This window comes from Lycium barbarum, chromosome 4 (genome assembly GCF_019175385.1).
Source record: "Lycium barbarum isolate Lr01 chromosome 4, ASM1917538v2, whole genome shotgun sequence".
NCBI classification, from domain to species: Eukaryota; Viridiplantae; Streptophyta; class Magnoliopsida; order Solanales; family Solanaceae; genus Lycium; species Lycium barbarum.
The window spans coordinates 131,998,582-132,015,848 of record NC_083340.1 but is presented as its reverse complement, the minus strand read 5'-3'; the positions used below and the strand labels follow the sequence as shown (position 1 = coordinate 132,015,848).

At 34.0% G+C, this 17,267-nt stretch overlaps 1 protein-coding gene across 1 annotated transcript; it reads left to right on the top strand.

Moving 5' to 3' along the window:
- Nucleotides 1-10,471: 10,471 nt before the first annotated feature.
- Nucleotides 10,472-13,733, top strand: LOC132636508 (uncharacterized). The gene is made up of 2 exons (XM_060353420.1): nt 10,472-10,792; nt 13,300-13,733. The coding sequence occupies exons 1-2, from the start codon at nt 10,537-10,539 to the stop codon at nt 13,563-13,565; spliced, it is 522 nt and encodes a 173-aa protein (XP_060209403.1). The 5' UTR covers nt 10,472-10,536; the 3' UTR covers nt 13,566-13,733.
- Nucleotides 13,734-17,267: the final 3,534 nt, after the last annotated feature.

The following is a 17,267-nucleotide window of genomic DNA, read 5'->3' as shown; positions in this document are numbered from 1 at the left end:
AGCCAAGCCAGCAGGCCTCTGGTGTTCGGCTTTCACCTGCTGACAATTCGGGCACTTAGCTACAAAATCTGCCACATTCTTCTTCATATTGTTCCACCAGTAAATCTCCTTAAGATCATGGTACATCTTAGTGGAACCTGAGTGGATGGAATACCTAGAGTTGTGAGATTCCAACATGATTCTCTCTCTGATCCCATCAACATCTGGAACGCATAATCTGCCTTGATATCTCAAGGTACTATTATCTCCCTCCTCAAAAGCTAAGGCTTTCTATTCTTGAATCCCCTCTTTTATCTGCAGCAAGTAGGAATCACCAAACTGCTTCTCTCTAACTTCTATGACTAAGGAGGAATAAGCCATGTTCTGGGAAATAACTCCACCCACTTCAGAGTCTGAAAGTCGAATTCCTAGTTTGGATAAGCAATCAACTTATTTCATCTTAGTTCCCTTGTCTACCTAAATCATGAACCATACTTCCCATACTTGATTTTTGATACTTCCTAAAATACTCATAGTACTGTTGTGCGCTAAGTCTATGACTAGCATCTTAAATATTAGAGTCTTGTGCAAGGGCACTACCCTTTTGACACATAACTGGGCATGATCTTATAGCTTTTATGCGACCGCCTAATCGATAGTAATTGAACTTGACAATATTCATTCGGCGATCATTCTACTCAATTCAGTATTCCTCTAAGATGAGGCATATTCCTTATGAAGACTATCTCATTATGCCAACTTAACTAAACTAAGGTTCTTCATATCTCATACTAACCCTTCGGGTCTTCAATTATCTCACTGGACTTATTGGAGATTTATGCATCTCCCCCTTAGACCAAGGCTAACATCTTATACTTACAAATTCTTCTCTTTTGATGGGATCCAATTAACATTCCTTATCTTCTGTAATTCCTTTGTACTCAACAACATTGATGAATTTTTCGACTCCCATTTGAGCAATTTCTCATGGGGAAAAACTAAATTTACTTACATGAACGGTTGCTATTGTATTCATAACTGGCATACTCCATCTTAATGACTTTACTCTGCTCACATTGTAAGTCTTAGGTCAACCCCCTTTTGACAACTCTTAAAGGCTATTCGTTTATAGTTTGCTCTTTTACGGTTTAGCTGGTTTCTTCTTCCACTAATCACTCTACTCCACGCTTAACGTAAGCCCTTGGTTTCTAACACACATTCGGATGTATCCGAACTGTCACCTACTCAAGGTGTTCATCTAAATAGGAAATCAAATCATATTTCTCAAAGTCAGTTGTACTCATAACTTAGTCAAATCTTATCATTACTATTAACATGGCTTTTCCAGACATATTACGAACTTATATCTCATTCTCCTTCTATTTCTAGGAAAAATTTTGGTAGAGTTTCCTCTGTATTTCTTACTATCACAAAAACCAGCACGCAGGAAATACCAACAATGCCTCACAAGGCCAACATGTATACATATATATCATATCATATCATAGCCACACAGGGCTCCCAATTTCAACAACAGTATAAAAATGATGAACTTACCTCATATGTCCAACTCAACTGTACCTGTTACAATTTCCTGTTTATTTCCCCTTTAAATCTTTAACAACAGATGGAGTGGGTCCCGATGACCTCTGGTAGAATACTGTCTGCCTCCACCTTCCTGAGATCCTCCATGATTTACCTTTCTTGTAGACTTAGCTCCTTTTCTAATTTCTCTAATATCCTCTTCCTGTGGTATCCCCTTGTCCTTTCTCAAGAACATCATTATCATTCAACATACAATTCATTCCACTACACCCCTTGTCGGGAAACTTACATTGGATTCCACTTTCTATAGCACTTGAATTCTCATTCGTTACCAGCAAGTACTGCACAATTGTTCTCCCTATGGGTAAATATCCTTACTTGGACCTTGAATTACCTGTTCATCTCTTGCGCATTCGAAACGTACGTAATTCGAGAGGAAGAGAAGTTACTTATTGCTCTAAGCTTCATGGCACGATCTAGAGTAGAAAGAAATGAGACAAATCCTGAATGTCTTGGTGGTCAACTGTTTATATGTATGGGGCCCTCACACATATAAAAGTGACCCCACTGGACACGGTTTCATAGACTCCCTAAAGACTCTTGAACCTAGGCTCTGATACCAAGTTTTGTCACGCCCCGAACCATGGCCTGGACGTAACACGGCACTCGGTGCCTGACTGCATGTGACCGAGCGAACCACATGGCTTGCTGAACTATCATGAGGCATAACATAAGCGGAATATAACGTGAATGCATAATGAGCCTTTATAAAACATGATAAGTCGTAATACTTAATAAAAATACTTGTTTAAACATGAGTGCAGAAATAACATGAATGAACCAAAAATGGCTATACGACTCCGAATGTCTGACATAACATAACTGACTTGTCTAGTCTATGAAACCTCTATCATGATCTGACTGGAAAACATACTTACTGGGACAAGGCCCCCAGCATACCTTAGATGCATAACTAAGCATAAAACAAAAGTTGACTAAACCCCGAATGAGATGGGGCTCACCAATAAGCTGATACGAATGTTGTCTTACTGAGCAGATTCGTCGTCCTGTATATCAGTACCTGCATCGTGAAATGCAGGCCCCCGGGCAATAAAAAGGGGACGTCAGCACATTGAATGTACTGGTATATAAAACAACTGAAAGAAATAACATGGGACATGGAATAACATGATAAGAACTGCAGCTGAAAACCTGGACATAAACCTGAGCATGAGCATGAGCATGAGCATGAATACATATATATATATAAAAAACATGGTAAAAATATCATAAGTAGGGAGAGCATTTCATAAACCGACATATCATAACACCACGTGGGAACATGGAGTCTGGTACCTCGCCGGACCAGCTGAGCCCCTATACCTTGCCAGGGTATAAGGTAGTAACGTACCTGATGGAACCATTCAGTGTAAAATTAAGGTATCGTCCTAACTAGGCGGAGCGATCCTTGTCCTATGGTGGCTACATAGTTTCAGGCTATCTGAGCCTTCTCGGTAATGCGTGCAACTCCCAAAAACATGAACATAACATAGTTGGCTAAGAAACCCATGATTTTCCATAATTAACTTGTAATCATGATTCCACGAAATAACTTGTAACATAGTTTCATGAAATAACTTGTAAACATGGTTTCATGAAATAGCTTGTAAATATGGTTTCAGGAAATAGCTTGTAAATATGATTTCAGGAATAGCTTGTAAACATGATTTCATGAAATAACTTGTAAATATGGTTTCATGAAATAACTTGTAAATATGGTTTCAGGAAATAGCTTGTAAACATGATTTCATGAAATAGCTTGTAAATATGGTTTCATGAAATAGCTTGTAAACATATTCTTGATTCATGAGTAATAACAATAGTTCATAATCATATATGTGTAATTGACTTGAAAACATGCTTGTAACTTGCAAAATAAAATCATTAAGTTTCATATGAACATAATGAGAACACATGAGGAAGAATTCATGATTCATGGATTAAGCTAGGATTCCTAATATCCGTAATGGAAGGTTAGGAATACAACAACGAATATAGATACAAAATTCATGTACATAAATACTTAAATATGGGCTACCAATATGTTGGGTTTAATGCCCTAAGATTTTAACTTCATGGATATCAAGGAAACGAAGCATGGGGAAGAACATAGAGATTCCCTCATGTGGATGGAAGTTCTACATACCTTAGTTGTTCCAAAACTTGAATTAAAGACTTGGATTTTGAAGAAGATTTCCTAAATCTTGATTCTTGAATCTTGAGATGGGTTTTCTTGAAAACCCTAGATTAGGAATGATGATTTCTTGTTTAGATTACAAGGATATATGTTAGAATTGAGTTGGAATAATTAGAATGGACTTACCTTGGTGTTCTTGATGTTGGAGGAGAGTAGGAAGTCGTTTTAGGGTTTGAGGGAGTGAAAAATAATGAGTTGACCTGATATGGACGAATATATAGTGTTCTGGAACATTGCAATTTACGTCCAGCAAAATACTGGCCGTATTTCAGTTTACGGGTCGTAAATTGACTTTACGGGCCGTATTTTGCCCCATGGACTGCACTGCATCTCTTCAGTAAAATGGTCATAAATCTTTGTACAGATGTCCGTTTGACCCCCGTAAGATACCGTTGGAAAGGTATTTCAATGCTATACAACTTTCATCAAGGACGTTTTCTCAAATTCCAAAAACGGTTTGAAATACGGGCCGTAAAGTGAAATACGGTCCGTATTTAACCCTATGACCTCAAAATGTCAAATTCCAGAATGTTCAGAAATTCTTGGTTTCAGTTCACGACTTGGTTTACGGCCCGTAAAGTGAAATACGACCACTGTTCATGGGCGTAAACCACCATATCACAACTGAACGGAAAACATTTAATTCCCACATTCTTTATCTGATTTTCTAAGTTTAGGATCGTGGTCAAAACTTTCGTTAAAGGCACGGGGTGTTACATGAAGCATAGGTCTAAACCCATGCTTTATATAGTTTCTTTTTATTTATTTTTATTTTTGATATTGTCTGGTGTTGTTTAGTATGAGGCCCACCCTTTTGGACATTATTAGTTTGCACTATTTTTATGCATATAATATATATATATATATATATATACTATGTTCAAAACACGATTGATATAACATTGTAATTTGTGCTCCGTATCTAAAACTTTATTATATTAGTGTTTGTTAAGAATACAAAGTCTGCACTTTTTTTTTTACACTGTTTAATTTTTTTAATATGAGATTCACTTTTTTTTTAAATATATATATTGCTTGATTTTGTCAATATGGGAAACTATGTTCAAAACACGATTAATATAACATTGTAGTTTGTGCTCCGTATTTAAAACTTTATTATATTAGTGTTTGCTACGAATACGCATGGTGTTTAATATGGGGCCCACATTTTTTTTAACATTGTTTATTTATTTAATATGGGATTCACTTGTTTTTTTAATATTGCTTAATTTTGTTAATATGGGGTCCACTTTTTTTCCTGTGAGTTTGGATGTGGTGGGCTCCAGTTTTTTTTTTTTTAATACTGGTTGATTTTTAATATGGGGCCCACAATTTTTTTTTTAATATTAGTTGTTGTTTAATATATATGGAGCCCACAATTTTTATTTTTATTTTATTATTATGGGCTGTTTAATATGGGGCCCAAAATTATTATTTTTTTCATGGGAGGGCCCCACAACGGACGACGAAATAGTAGTAAAACCCGTGCTTCTTAATAGTAGAAAAGTAGATGGCCTATGCCAACGGGCCCAACACTTCGGATTATAGTGTATCTATGTATATGTAGTTGTGTTTAGATAATGATAATATATATATATATATATATATATATATATATATATATATATATATATATATATATATATATACTATGTTCAAAATACGATTAATATAACATTGTAGTTTGTGCTCCGTATCTAGAACTTTATTTTATTCGTGTTTGCTTCAAAAATTTATTAATACTCTTTAAAAGAGAAGACTTGTTTAAAAAGAAACTATTTTCCTCTCTTTGAGATAAAACAATAGCAATATTTAAGCATCAGTTGATACTTTCAATTTTAATTCGATTAATTTAACGGTGTAAAATACTTATTATTGTTTATCAAATTTTGATTTAGATAATTCTAATTCAAATTATTAAATTAATTTTACATGTTTAAAACGAAACAAAGTAGAAATTGATTTTTTCCTTATTCTAAAGAGTCCATCATTATTGATTTAATTGTTTGATTTTCTAAGCATTTGTTTTTTAACATTGTTTGTTTTATTAATATGGGATTCACATTTCTTTTTAATATTGCTTGATTCTGTTAATATGGGGCCCACTTTTTTTTTCCTGTGAGTTTGGATGTGGTCAGTTCCACTTTTTTTTCTTCCTTTTTTTTTTAAAAGGGACAACGGACGATGAAGCATGGGTTTAAACCCATGCTTTATATAGTTTCTTCTTTTTTTATTTTTATTTTTTATATTGCTTGGTGTCGTTTAGTATGGGGCCCACCCTTTTGGACATTATTAGTTTGCATTATTTTTATGTATATATATATATATATACTATGTTCAAAACACGATTGATATAACATTGTAATTTGTGCTTCGTATCTAAAACTTTATTATATTAGTGTTTATTAAGAATACAAAGTCTGCACTTTTTTTTTGACATTGTTTATTTTTTTAATATGGGATTCACTCTTTTTTTTTTTTTTTTTTTTTATATATATTGCTTGATTTTGTCAATATGGGATACTATGTTCAAAACACGATTAATATAACATTGTAGTTTGTGCTCCATATTTAAAACTTTATTATATTAGTGTTTGCTACAAATACGCATGGTGTTTAATATGGGGCCTATAATTATTTTCACATTTATTAGAGTAAGGAAAAAATGAAAAAGTAATTAAATTCTATCTTATTTTAATATATAAGTATTTTAAGTATGTTACTGTACAATAATTTCATTTGCTCCCACTAATGGATTGATACGCACGCGGTAATGAATCCATCATTATTGACTTAATGAGATACTTTGGAAATTACATGAATATTGTTTAATTTTTTAATATGGGGTGCACTTTTTTTTTTTGACATTATTAATTTGCATTATTTTTATGCACACACACACATATATATATATATATATACTATGTTCAAAACACGATTAATATAACATTGTTGTTTGTACTCCGTATCTAAAACTTTATTATATTAGTGTTTACTACGAATACAAAGTCTTTTTTGACATTATTTTTTTTGAATATGGGGTTCAATTTTTTTTTTTGATATTGCTTGATTTTGTCAATATGGGGTCCACTTTTTTTACCGTGAGTTTGGAGATGGTGGGTTTCATTTTTTTTTTATATATTGCTTGATATTGTTTAGTATGGGGTCAATATATATGGGGCCCACAATTTTTTTTTTACAATTTTTTTTTTATGGGCCTGTTTAATATGAGGCTCAATTTTATTTTATTTTTATATATATACTATGTTCAAAACATGATTGATATAACATTGTAATTGTGCTCCGTATCTAAAGCTTTATTATATTAGTGTTTGCTAAGAATACAAAGTCTGCACTTTTTTTGTTGATACTAGATGTTGTTTAATATGGGGCCCACAATTTTTTTTTTTTTTTTATAATTGTTTTTAGGGCCTGTTTAATATGGGGCCCAAAAATATGGGATTCACTTTTTTTTTTCAATATTGCTTGATTTTGTTAATATGGGGTCAACTTTTTTTTCTCGTGAGTTTCAATGTGGTGGATTCCACTTTTTTTTAATACTGGATGTTGTTTAATATGGGGCCCACAATTTTTTTTAATACCGGATGTTGTTGAATATGGGGCCCACATTTTTTTATTATTTTTTTAATACTGGATGTTGTTGAATATGGGGCTCATAATTTTTTTTTAGGGCCTGTTTAATATGGGATTCACTTTTTTTTTTTCAATATTGCTTGATTTTGTTAATATGGGGTCCACTTTTTTTTCCCGTGAGTTTGGATGTGGTGGGTTCCACTTTTTTTTAATACTGGATGTTGTTGAATATGGTGCCCACAATTTTATTTTATTTTACAATTTTTTTTTTAGGGCCTGTTTAAAATATGGGGCCCAAAATTTATTTATTTTTTGTTGATGGGGAGTGGGGGGGGGGGGGGGGGGGGGGGGGGGGGGCACAGACGGACGACGAAAGAAGCACCAATCGGTGCTTCTAATATAGTAGAAACTAGATGGCCTATGCCCGTGCTGCGCACGGGCCCAACACTTCGGATTATAGTGTATCTATGTATATGTAGTTGTGTTTAGATAATGATAATATATATATATATATATATATATATATATATATATATATATATATATATATATATATATATATATATATATACTATGTTCAAAATACGATTAATATAACATTGTAGTTTGTGCTCCGTATCTAGAACTTTATTTTATTCGTGTTTGCTACGAATACAAAGTCTGCACTCTTTTTTTTGAAATTGTTTGTTTTTTTAATATGGGATTCACTTTTTTTTTATATTGCTTGATTTTGTTAATATGGAGTCCACCTTTTTTTTTCCGTGAGCTTGGAGATGGTAGGTTCCACTTTTTTAAAAAAAAATATTGGTTGGTGTTTTTTTTATTTTTTTAATAATGATCGGTGTTTAATTTGGGGACCACACTTTTTTTTTTAAATGCTTAATTGGTTGTTTTTTTTTTTGAATTTTTTAATATTGGTTGGTGTTTAATATGGGGACCACACTTTTCTTTTTTAAGTATTTTAAGTATGTTGTACAATAATTTCATTTGCTCCTGCTAACGGGTTGATACGCATGTGGCAATAAATCCATCATTATTGATTTAATTGTTTGATTTTCTAAGCACTTTTGCATTTTAAGTATGTTATTGTACAATAATTCCATTTGCTCCCTCTAATGGGTTGATACGCATGTGACAATGAATCCATCAGGCTATATGGGCCCACATTTTTTTTTTCAAAAATTGGAAAACGGATTTAATATATAAGTATTTTAAGTATGTTGTTGTGCAATAATTTCATTTGCTCCCACTAATGGGTTGATACGCATTTGGCAATGAATCCATCCTTATTGATTTAATTGTTTGATTTTCTAAGCACTTTTTTTAACATTGTTTATTTTTTTAATATGGAATTCATTTTTTTTAATATTACTTGATTTTGTTATGGGCCCACAACCGAACGACCAAAAGCTGACGACAAAAGGTGTCCCAAACCCACCTTTCTATATAGTAGTAAGTATTTTAAGTATGTTGTTGTACAATAATTTCATTTGCTCCCACTAATGGGTTGATACGCATGTGGCAATAAATCTATCATTATTGATTTAATTGTTTGATTTTCTAGGCATTTTTGTATTTTAAGTATGTTGTTGTACAATAATTTCATTTGCTCCGTCTAATGAGTTGATACGCATGTGACAATGAATCCATCCTTATTGATTTAATTGTTTGATTTTCTAAGCACTTTTTTTTAACATTGTTTATTTTTTTAATATGAAATTCATTTTTTTTAATATTACTTGATTTTGTTATGGGCCCACAACCGAACGACCAAAAACTGACGACGAAAGGTGTCCCAAACCCACCTTTCTATATAGTAGTAATATAATAGTAATAGTAAAGTATTGAGAGCACAGAGAAAATGACAAAATAAGCCTCTTATGTTTGAGGGTCCTTTTTAAAATGGTCCCTTAAGTATGCACTTAAGAATTTTGGTTTTCTAAGTTTGTCAAAAGTTAAAATTTTTAGTCTTTGTATAATATGTTACCGAACCCTGTATGTTAGATTAACTCCATTGTTCCAATTTATGTGTCACATTTCGAATTTCGAGAGTCAAATATTTTAATTTTGATCGAAAACTCAGACATGAAATTTTTAAATTCTTCGAAATAAAATTTACATAACAAAGCATAATAAATTATAATAATTGACAATCCAAAACATTTTAAAGATATATGAAAAAAATGTACGGGAAAAAATGACTTGACGAAAGAGTATGAATAAAATAGACCTATAAAACATGAAAATTACTCATTTTCATATAACTAACAGGTAGCTAGAAGAGGAAAATAGCAGAAAAGTTACTGTGGACAACAGGTAATGGGAATTATACAACAATTCTTTACATCGGCGGTGACCAAAAACAGTAGTACTTCCGTTAAGTATAATTAAGGAGCTCAATGATATGAGTATGTCAGCAATATTCTGTGCAAGCTCCGTAAATTCGATATTGTCTCTTATAAGAGACCAGTTCCTTTATGTAATAAATATTAAGTATTGAGAAAATGACAAAATTAGTCTCTTATGTTTGAGAGTACGTTTAAAATGGTGCCTTAAGTATGCACTTAACAATTTTGGTTATTTAAGTTTATAAAAAATTGACACTTTTAGTCTCTACATAATATTTTACCCAACTTTATCGTTAGATTTACTCCCTCGTCCCAATTTATGTGCCACATTTTGAATTTCGATAGTCAAACATTTTAATTTTGACGGTGTGTTCATACATGAAAATTTTAATTTTTTTGAACCCAAATATACATATTTGAAATTTATATAAAAAGGTACTATAAGTTGCAAAATATTAAAAAATATATGAAAATTACGGCAAAAAATAACTTGTTTGAATCTCGAAATACAAAAGGGAATAAAAATAGACTCATAAAAACATGAATATTACTCCCTCCGTTTAACTGGACACGGAGTTTAAGAAATATTAAAGACTTTTGAAACTTATAATTTAAAATAAGTTATAAATATTTGTGTGGCTATAAATTGTTTCACGGAGGGTAAAAAAGTAAGTTTCTGGTTAAATATTTGCCAAATAAAGAAATGTAAAGAAAAGTGAGTGTTATAAATTGAGAAAGAGAGATTAGTCATTTTCATATACTATACGTATCCAGAAGAGGAAATAGTAGAAAAGTTCTTGTGGACAGTAGGTAATGGGAATTATACAGCAACTCCTGGCAGTCGCCGGTAAGTTTTTCAACCGTAGAGGTCAACAGAAACCGTCAGATGCATATGCTTCTGAAGGTGAATACAGTGACGGCGTTACATCGGCAGTGACCAAAAAGAGCAGTAGTTCCGTTACATATAACGGAGGAGCTCAATCAGATGAGTATGTTAGCAATATTCTATGCAAGCTTCGTAAATTCGCTATTGTATCTGCCGTTGACGAATCTCTCAAAACTGTCGCAGGTCAAAATCCCATCTCTCTCTAATGGTGTTTATATTGTTCAATTTTGATGTTGGAGTTACTTAGTTACTGTATGTTCTTTGATAAAAGTGATAAGGTTGAGCTGTAATTTATTTGAATAGGTTTTCAATTGGTTGAATTTGATTTCTAAGCTTTGTACTACATCATAGTTTGTGTGTGTGAAGCAAAAGTCATATACTACTGTTATAGAACAATTTGTTGTGTGTGTGGTATTTCCTGTGTAAACATCTGAGATTCAGGCTATTTTTTGATTGACAAACAAAAAAAGTGGACAGCTTTCTACACCAATTTTCAGACCAGAACTTAATTCTGTTGGTACCATTTTTCAATTATCCCCTCCAAATCCTGTATTGTGAGCAGAGATGGATCCACGATTTAAACTTTATGGGTTCAATCTTTTAGGATTCTTAGTTGAATCCACTGTATGTTAAAAGTTATGGGTTCGTGTCTACTATCTATTGCAATTCTAATAAATTTTTACGCATAAATTTATGCTTCGAAAGTTAGGGGTTCAATTGAACCCCCACATTGTATGCTCTATACGCCCCTGATTGTGAGTGGTCCTTTGGTGGGCTAGACAAGCATAAATTCCTAGGATAAAAATTTAGTACTGTCTTATCCCTTGTTTGGTTACTAATTCTGGGATAAGTTATACCAGGGAATAATAGTACTTGGATTAGTTATCCCTTGATAAAACAAGGAAAATGACAAAATTACCCCTGAGGTCCCTCAACTGTTTTTCTGCTAAATAATGTGGAGGGTATTTTTGTAAACAACAAACTTCATAAAAATTATGCAATACATGTTATTTTTAATACAACAAACCAAACAATCAATAAGAAATAATCTCAGTATAACTAATCCAGCATAACTTGTCTTCAAACCAAAGGACCCCTTAATATTGGGAAACTTGCTACACTAATTTTCAGACCAGAATTTAATTCACTGTTGGTACCATTGTATATACAATATGGTGCTGAAGTAACTCCGACATTGAATTATCCCCTCCAAATCCTGTATTATGAGTCTATAACAGAGTCTAGCTTATTTAAGTTTTCTAGTTTAGTTCCTCGAGCTTGTATTTGCGCCTAGCTTATTTAAGTTTTCTGGTTTACTTCTTTGTGTTTGTGTTTAACGCTCCTAGCTTATTTAAGTTTTCTGATTCACTTCCCTGTGTTTATATTTGCAGCTAGGTTATTTAAGTTTTCTGGTTTACTTCCTTGTGTTTGTATTTGCGCCTAGCTTATTTAAGTTTTCTGATTCACTTCCTCGTGTTTGTATTTGCGGCTAGCTAATTTAAGTTTTCCGGTTTACTTCCTCGTGTTTGTATTGTGCGCCTAGCTTATTTAAGCTTCCTGGTTTACTTCCTCGTGTTGTATTTGTGCCTAGCTTATTTAAGTTTCCTGGTTTACTTCCTCATGTTTGTATTTATGCCTAGCTTATTTAAGTTTTCTGGTTTACTTCCTCGTGTTTGTATTTGTGCGCGGCTGTACCTTCCTAATGTTGTATTTATTGCTGTTGATACTCCATATGTTTCTTTGGAAAATTTTCTTTCAATTGATTGCTTCTTCTCTTTCATTTGAGTTCAGCATAAGTTGGATTGCCAATTCCGAGAAACCACCAGAAGCTGGGATGTTTAGAATAGTGTTGAACCCAATGAATGCATGATTTATACCATTTTATATCAATGCCATTTACTGTAATTGGTTCTTCCAGGCTTATTGTCCTTGGTCAATAAGGTGACTTCTTGTTCCTAGAGTTTGGCTGGGAGGACCTACACATGGTAGAACACACAAATCGAGCATGGCATGATTTACTCACATATTTTAAATTGATTCAGATGGTTCTTATCTGATGTCTGGGGGAGGGGGGAGGTTTAGGGGATGTGGTATGATTAGGAGAGTGATAGTTTGGCCTGCCTAGTCCTATCTTTGGTTAATGTATGGTGAAGGAAATAGGTGCAAATAATAATATATTGCTCCAAACAGAAAGCTCATGGATTTGGATCATGGTTTATCTCGAGAAACATCTTAGCATATACCCCAGCAAGAAGATTCGAATACTTGTAACTGTTAAGGCGTTAATCTCGTGCACCATTCATGGGATACTTGTTTTTCCAACCTCCTTTAGGATCCCTGATATTTCTGGCATCAGTACTTTCCATCCTTAATCTTATTAGAATCCCGTCCAATACGTCTACAACCAAGAGGGACCCCACCATTGATCTCTTGGAGGTCCTTCCAGTATTAGGATTTAGGACCAGATCTTCAGATTTTTGGATAAAGCAGACAGCTCTATGAGGACCCATTCGTCCTTGGAACTATCTCTACTTGATGTTTTTTCTTGAATTGAATAATTGTGAGTCCAGATGGTTATCTTTAGCCTTCTAGAATTTTCACATGTTTCTTTATTATTCTCATCTAACACTTATTACTTTGTGTTATTGATGTATACAATTGGATTTCAATATTTACAATTGTTGCTGCAGGTGGGAGTAAAATAGTAAAAGAAGGATCAAAGGATCAATCGCCTTCACGTCCTAGACTTGACAAACAAGATTTTACTGTTATGATGGAGGAGATGCAAGCAAAGATGGAGAAACTTCAGGATGACATGAATAACATGAAGCAGCAAAATGAGGTGTCAGCTAAGTGTGCCAACGGATTGGAGTCCTTTGAATTCTCTGACGAGCCTATCAAGACAACGCCTACCAAATCTAATCGAAAAAAGGTTTTAATTCGTTCTCGGATGTAGAAAGCAGTAAAATCTTGGCAATGAGGAATCTGCACTTCCATCTTCCTGAACATATAGATTCTGCTTCTGTAATTTTCTTGTGATTTGTATTATAGCTGTATAATACATGTTTCAATAACTATGTAAAAGTATTAAACTGGTTTTCAGATGTGCAAATTACGGTGTCCACTCTCCTTGCTAACCCATCAGACATCCTGGGGTGTGTTAATGTTTACTTAAATGCATCATGCAATATGCTCTTTGTTTTTTTCCAGGGGCACATTCAACATTTTAAATTACTGGATGTGAAATATCACTTCATTCACTAATCCTCTATAACAATGGTAGCATACTTAACATAGAAATATTTTGAATTTTTTTTAACCTGTACGGACAACCAATCGCCTCACTTTGTACTAATCTGGTTTTACTCAGAACTTTTGTCATGCCAAGCTTCTTGATCTGTTCTGTACTAGCAAGATGATCTACATCTCACGAAGCACTCATCTAAAAATAGTTTAAAAAGGAACTGTCACATCAAATTTCAATTTAGTTAATTATTTATTTGAATTCCAGAAACTTGTGAAAATCATGTATTACTGCAACAAGAAGAACATCAATAATAGAGCAATGTACCAAATACCAATCATTTTTGCGATGTTTCTAAATATTTTTAAAATGTCATAAGAATTGAGACAATAAAAAAGACTCTATCCTTGCTCAATTTTTTATAACACACTCTTCCGATTTTGAAACGTTGCAAAATGTTTGACATCTTCTACTTCTTACAACTATTAACAATTTATATTTATTAAGTTATCCACATTTTAACTTTGATTTTATGCTTCTCGTTTTTAAATAATGCTCCCATATTCTCTTCCATCATCTAATATATATTACGTAAATGAACTTGATATTTTATGTTTCGTGTACTGTCGAAGAATGAAAGGGAGTCAGTGTTATTTTTGGGAAACTTACGTAAATGGACCATTGGTCAAACTTAATCACCGGTAGTAGCTCCAAATTCCAATATACAAAACGATACACTAATATGTATATTATACGTATACTACAAAACTTATACATTTGTTAGCCATTTTGTAAACTAGATCAATCACCCTCAACGGTATTTGACGGTAGTTTTCCCATTATTTTCATTAAATGAGCAGGGCTAAAAGTAAAGCTCACAGATATGAGGGGTAAAAATTAAAGACCGTGCAAAAACTTCCTTGGTGGGCTCACAAGGGCAATTCACAGTAATGCCCTTATTTTGGGGTGGTCTTTAATTTTTGCCCTTTGCCTAAAACCTCAAGATTTCAGGTTCAAACCCCTGCTCATGCAAAAATTAAAAAAAATTAGCTAGGCAGAGGTTGCTTGCAAACCATGCCCCATCGGGCATAGTTTGCCTGCAAACTTTACCTTAAGGCAGAGTTTGCAAGCAAATTATGCCCAATGGGGTAGAGTTTGCCTGCAAACTATGCCTTAAGGTAGAGTTTTGCAGGCAAACTATGCCTTAGCAAACTCTACCTTAAGGTAGAGTTTTGGGCAAAACTCTGCCTTGCGAATTTAAGTTCTACCTGGCAAATGTTTTTAAAATTTTTTATTGAGCGGGATTAAAACTTGAAACCTAGGAGTTTTGGGCAAAGGGCAAAATTAAAGACTAGCAATTTGAGGGACAAATATTAAAGACCAGTGCATTTGAAGGGTGCTCCGCACAAAAAAATGGCTTCACAACAAGGGGCAATTTGCAGGATTGCTCTTCGCTCGGGGTGGTCTTTAATTTTTGGCCCTCAAATTGGTGGTCTTTAATTTTTGTCTTCTGCCTTGCGAAATTCTGCCTACCTTAAAGTAGAATTTGCAAAGGTAGAGGACAAAAATTAAATACTACCAATTTGAGGGACAAAACTTAAAGACCACCCATTTAAAGGACAAAAATCAAAGACCACCCCAAATGAAGAACAATCGGCGCAAAAACATTTTTTTGCGCGGATTGCACTTCTTTTGGGGTGGTCTTTAAATTTTGCCTCTCATATTTGTGGTCTTTAAATTTTGACCCCATATTGCTGGTCTTTAATTTTGCCCTTCACGTTGCAACCCTGAGCTTCGTACAGAAATCATGAGGTTTTGGGTTCGAACTCCAGTTCAAGCATAAATTAAAAAAAATAAAAATCGCAAGGCAAGGTTTGGCTCACGTCACGTGTATGCCGGACCCGGCATACACTTGTTAAGGAATAACCAAAGTTATGTCGGACCCAGCATACTCATGCCTTATGGGCAGACTTGGCATAAGTATGTCGGGTCCGGCATAACTTTGGTTATTCTTTAACAAGTGTATGCCGGGTCCGGCATACTTATGGGCAGACTTTTAGTTAAGCCTTAACTAAAAGTCTTTTCCTAGTTATGCCTTATGGGGCAGACTTTTAATTAAGGCATAACTAAAAGTATGCCCCATGAGGCATAACTTTTCCATAAGACAGACTTTGTCTTATAAGGCAAACTTTTAGTTATGCCTTAAGGAAAAATTCTGCCTCATGGGGCATACTTTTAGTTATGCCTTATGGGGTAGACTTTTAGTTAACACGTAACTAAAAGTATGCCCCTAAGGTGGAACTTTTCCTTAAAGCATAAACTTTGCCTTATAAGGCGGAACTTATAGTTATGTTGGGTCCGGCATAACTTTAGTTATTCCTTAAGGAAAAGTTCCGCCTTATGAAGCATGCTTTTAGTTATATCTTATGGGGCACACTTTTAGTTAAGACATAACTAAAAGTTTACCTTGAAAAGTAATATATATATATATATATATATATATATATATATATATATATGCCTCGAGGCAAAGTCTGCTCCCATCGGCAGACTTTTGGTTAAACATAACTAAAATTCTGCCGGTGGGGGCATAACAAAATTTAAACTTTGCCTTGCAATTTTTTTAAAAAATTTTAACTGAGTGGGGGTTCGAACCTGGAACCCATGGGTCTTAACTGAAGGGCAAAATTTAAAGATTACAAATATGATGGGCAAAATTTAAAGACCACCCCAAAAGAAGGGCAATTCTGCAAATTGCCCGCGCAAAAATGCTAGTTCATATTGGGTTGGGCCTAGTTCCTAAAACAAGCCTAGGCCCAAGGCCCATGGTCCCCATTTCACTCTATAACAACCGGAAAAGGAATGCCAATTTTTCACATTCTTTCATCTCCCATCACCATAAACGCTCTCCACACCACCACCGAGAAAATCTCCGATCGTTAAAACATTACGATGGCGGCGTGGACAGCTGCGGCGCGCCAAGCCACAACCCTCTCTCGACTCTCCGTTAACACAAAGAGCCAAGGCGCCCTCCTTATTCAGCGGCGCGGTCTAGCCGGCGGTGGTGGTAATTTTTTTTTTCCCTCTTCGTAAAGTTTACTTTAAATTGTATTGAAAATTAAATGAGAATGAAGATGAGATGGATATAGATGATTCTGATCTTCCTTTAGATTTCTAGAACTTACTGAATATAGGACTTATATGTGAGATCAAGTTTCAAATATGCTGTAATTGCTTTTTTAATTTTGGCATTTTGTTTCACCAATAGTAATCAGTACTCCCTCCGTCCCAATTTATGTGATATAATTTGACTAGGCACGGAGTTTAAGAAAGAAAGGGAGACTTTTGAAACTTGCGGTCTAAAGTAAGTCGTCGATATTTGTGTGGCTGTAAATTAATGACAAGTTTTAAGTT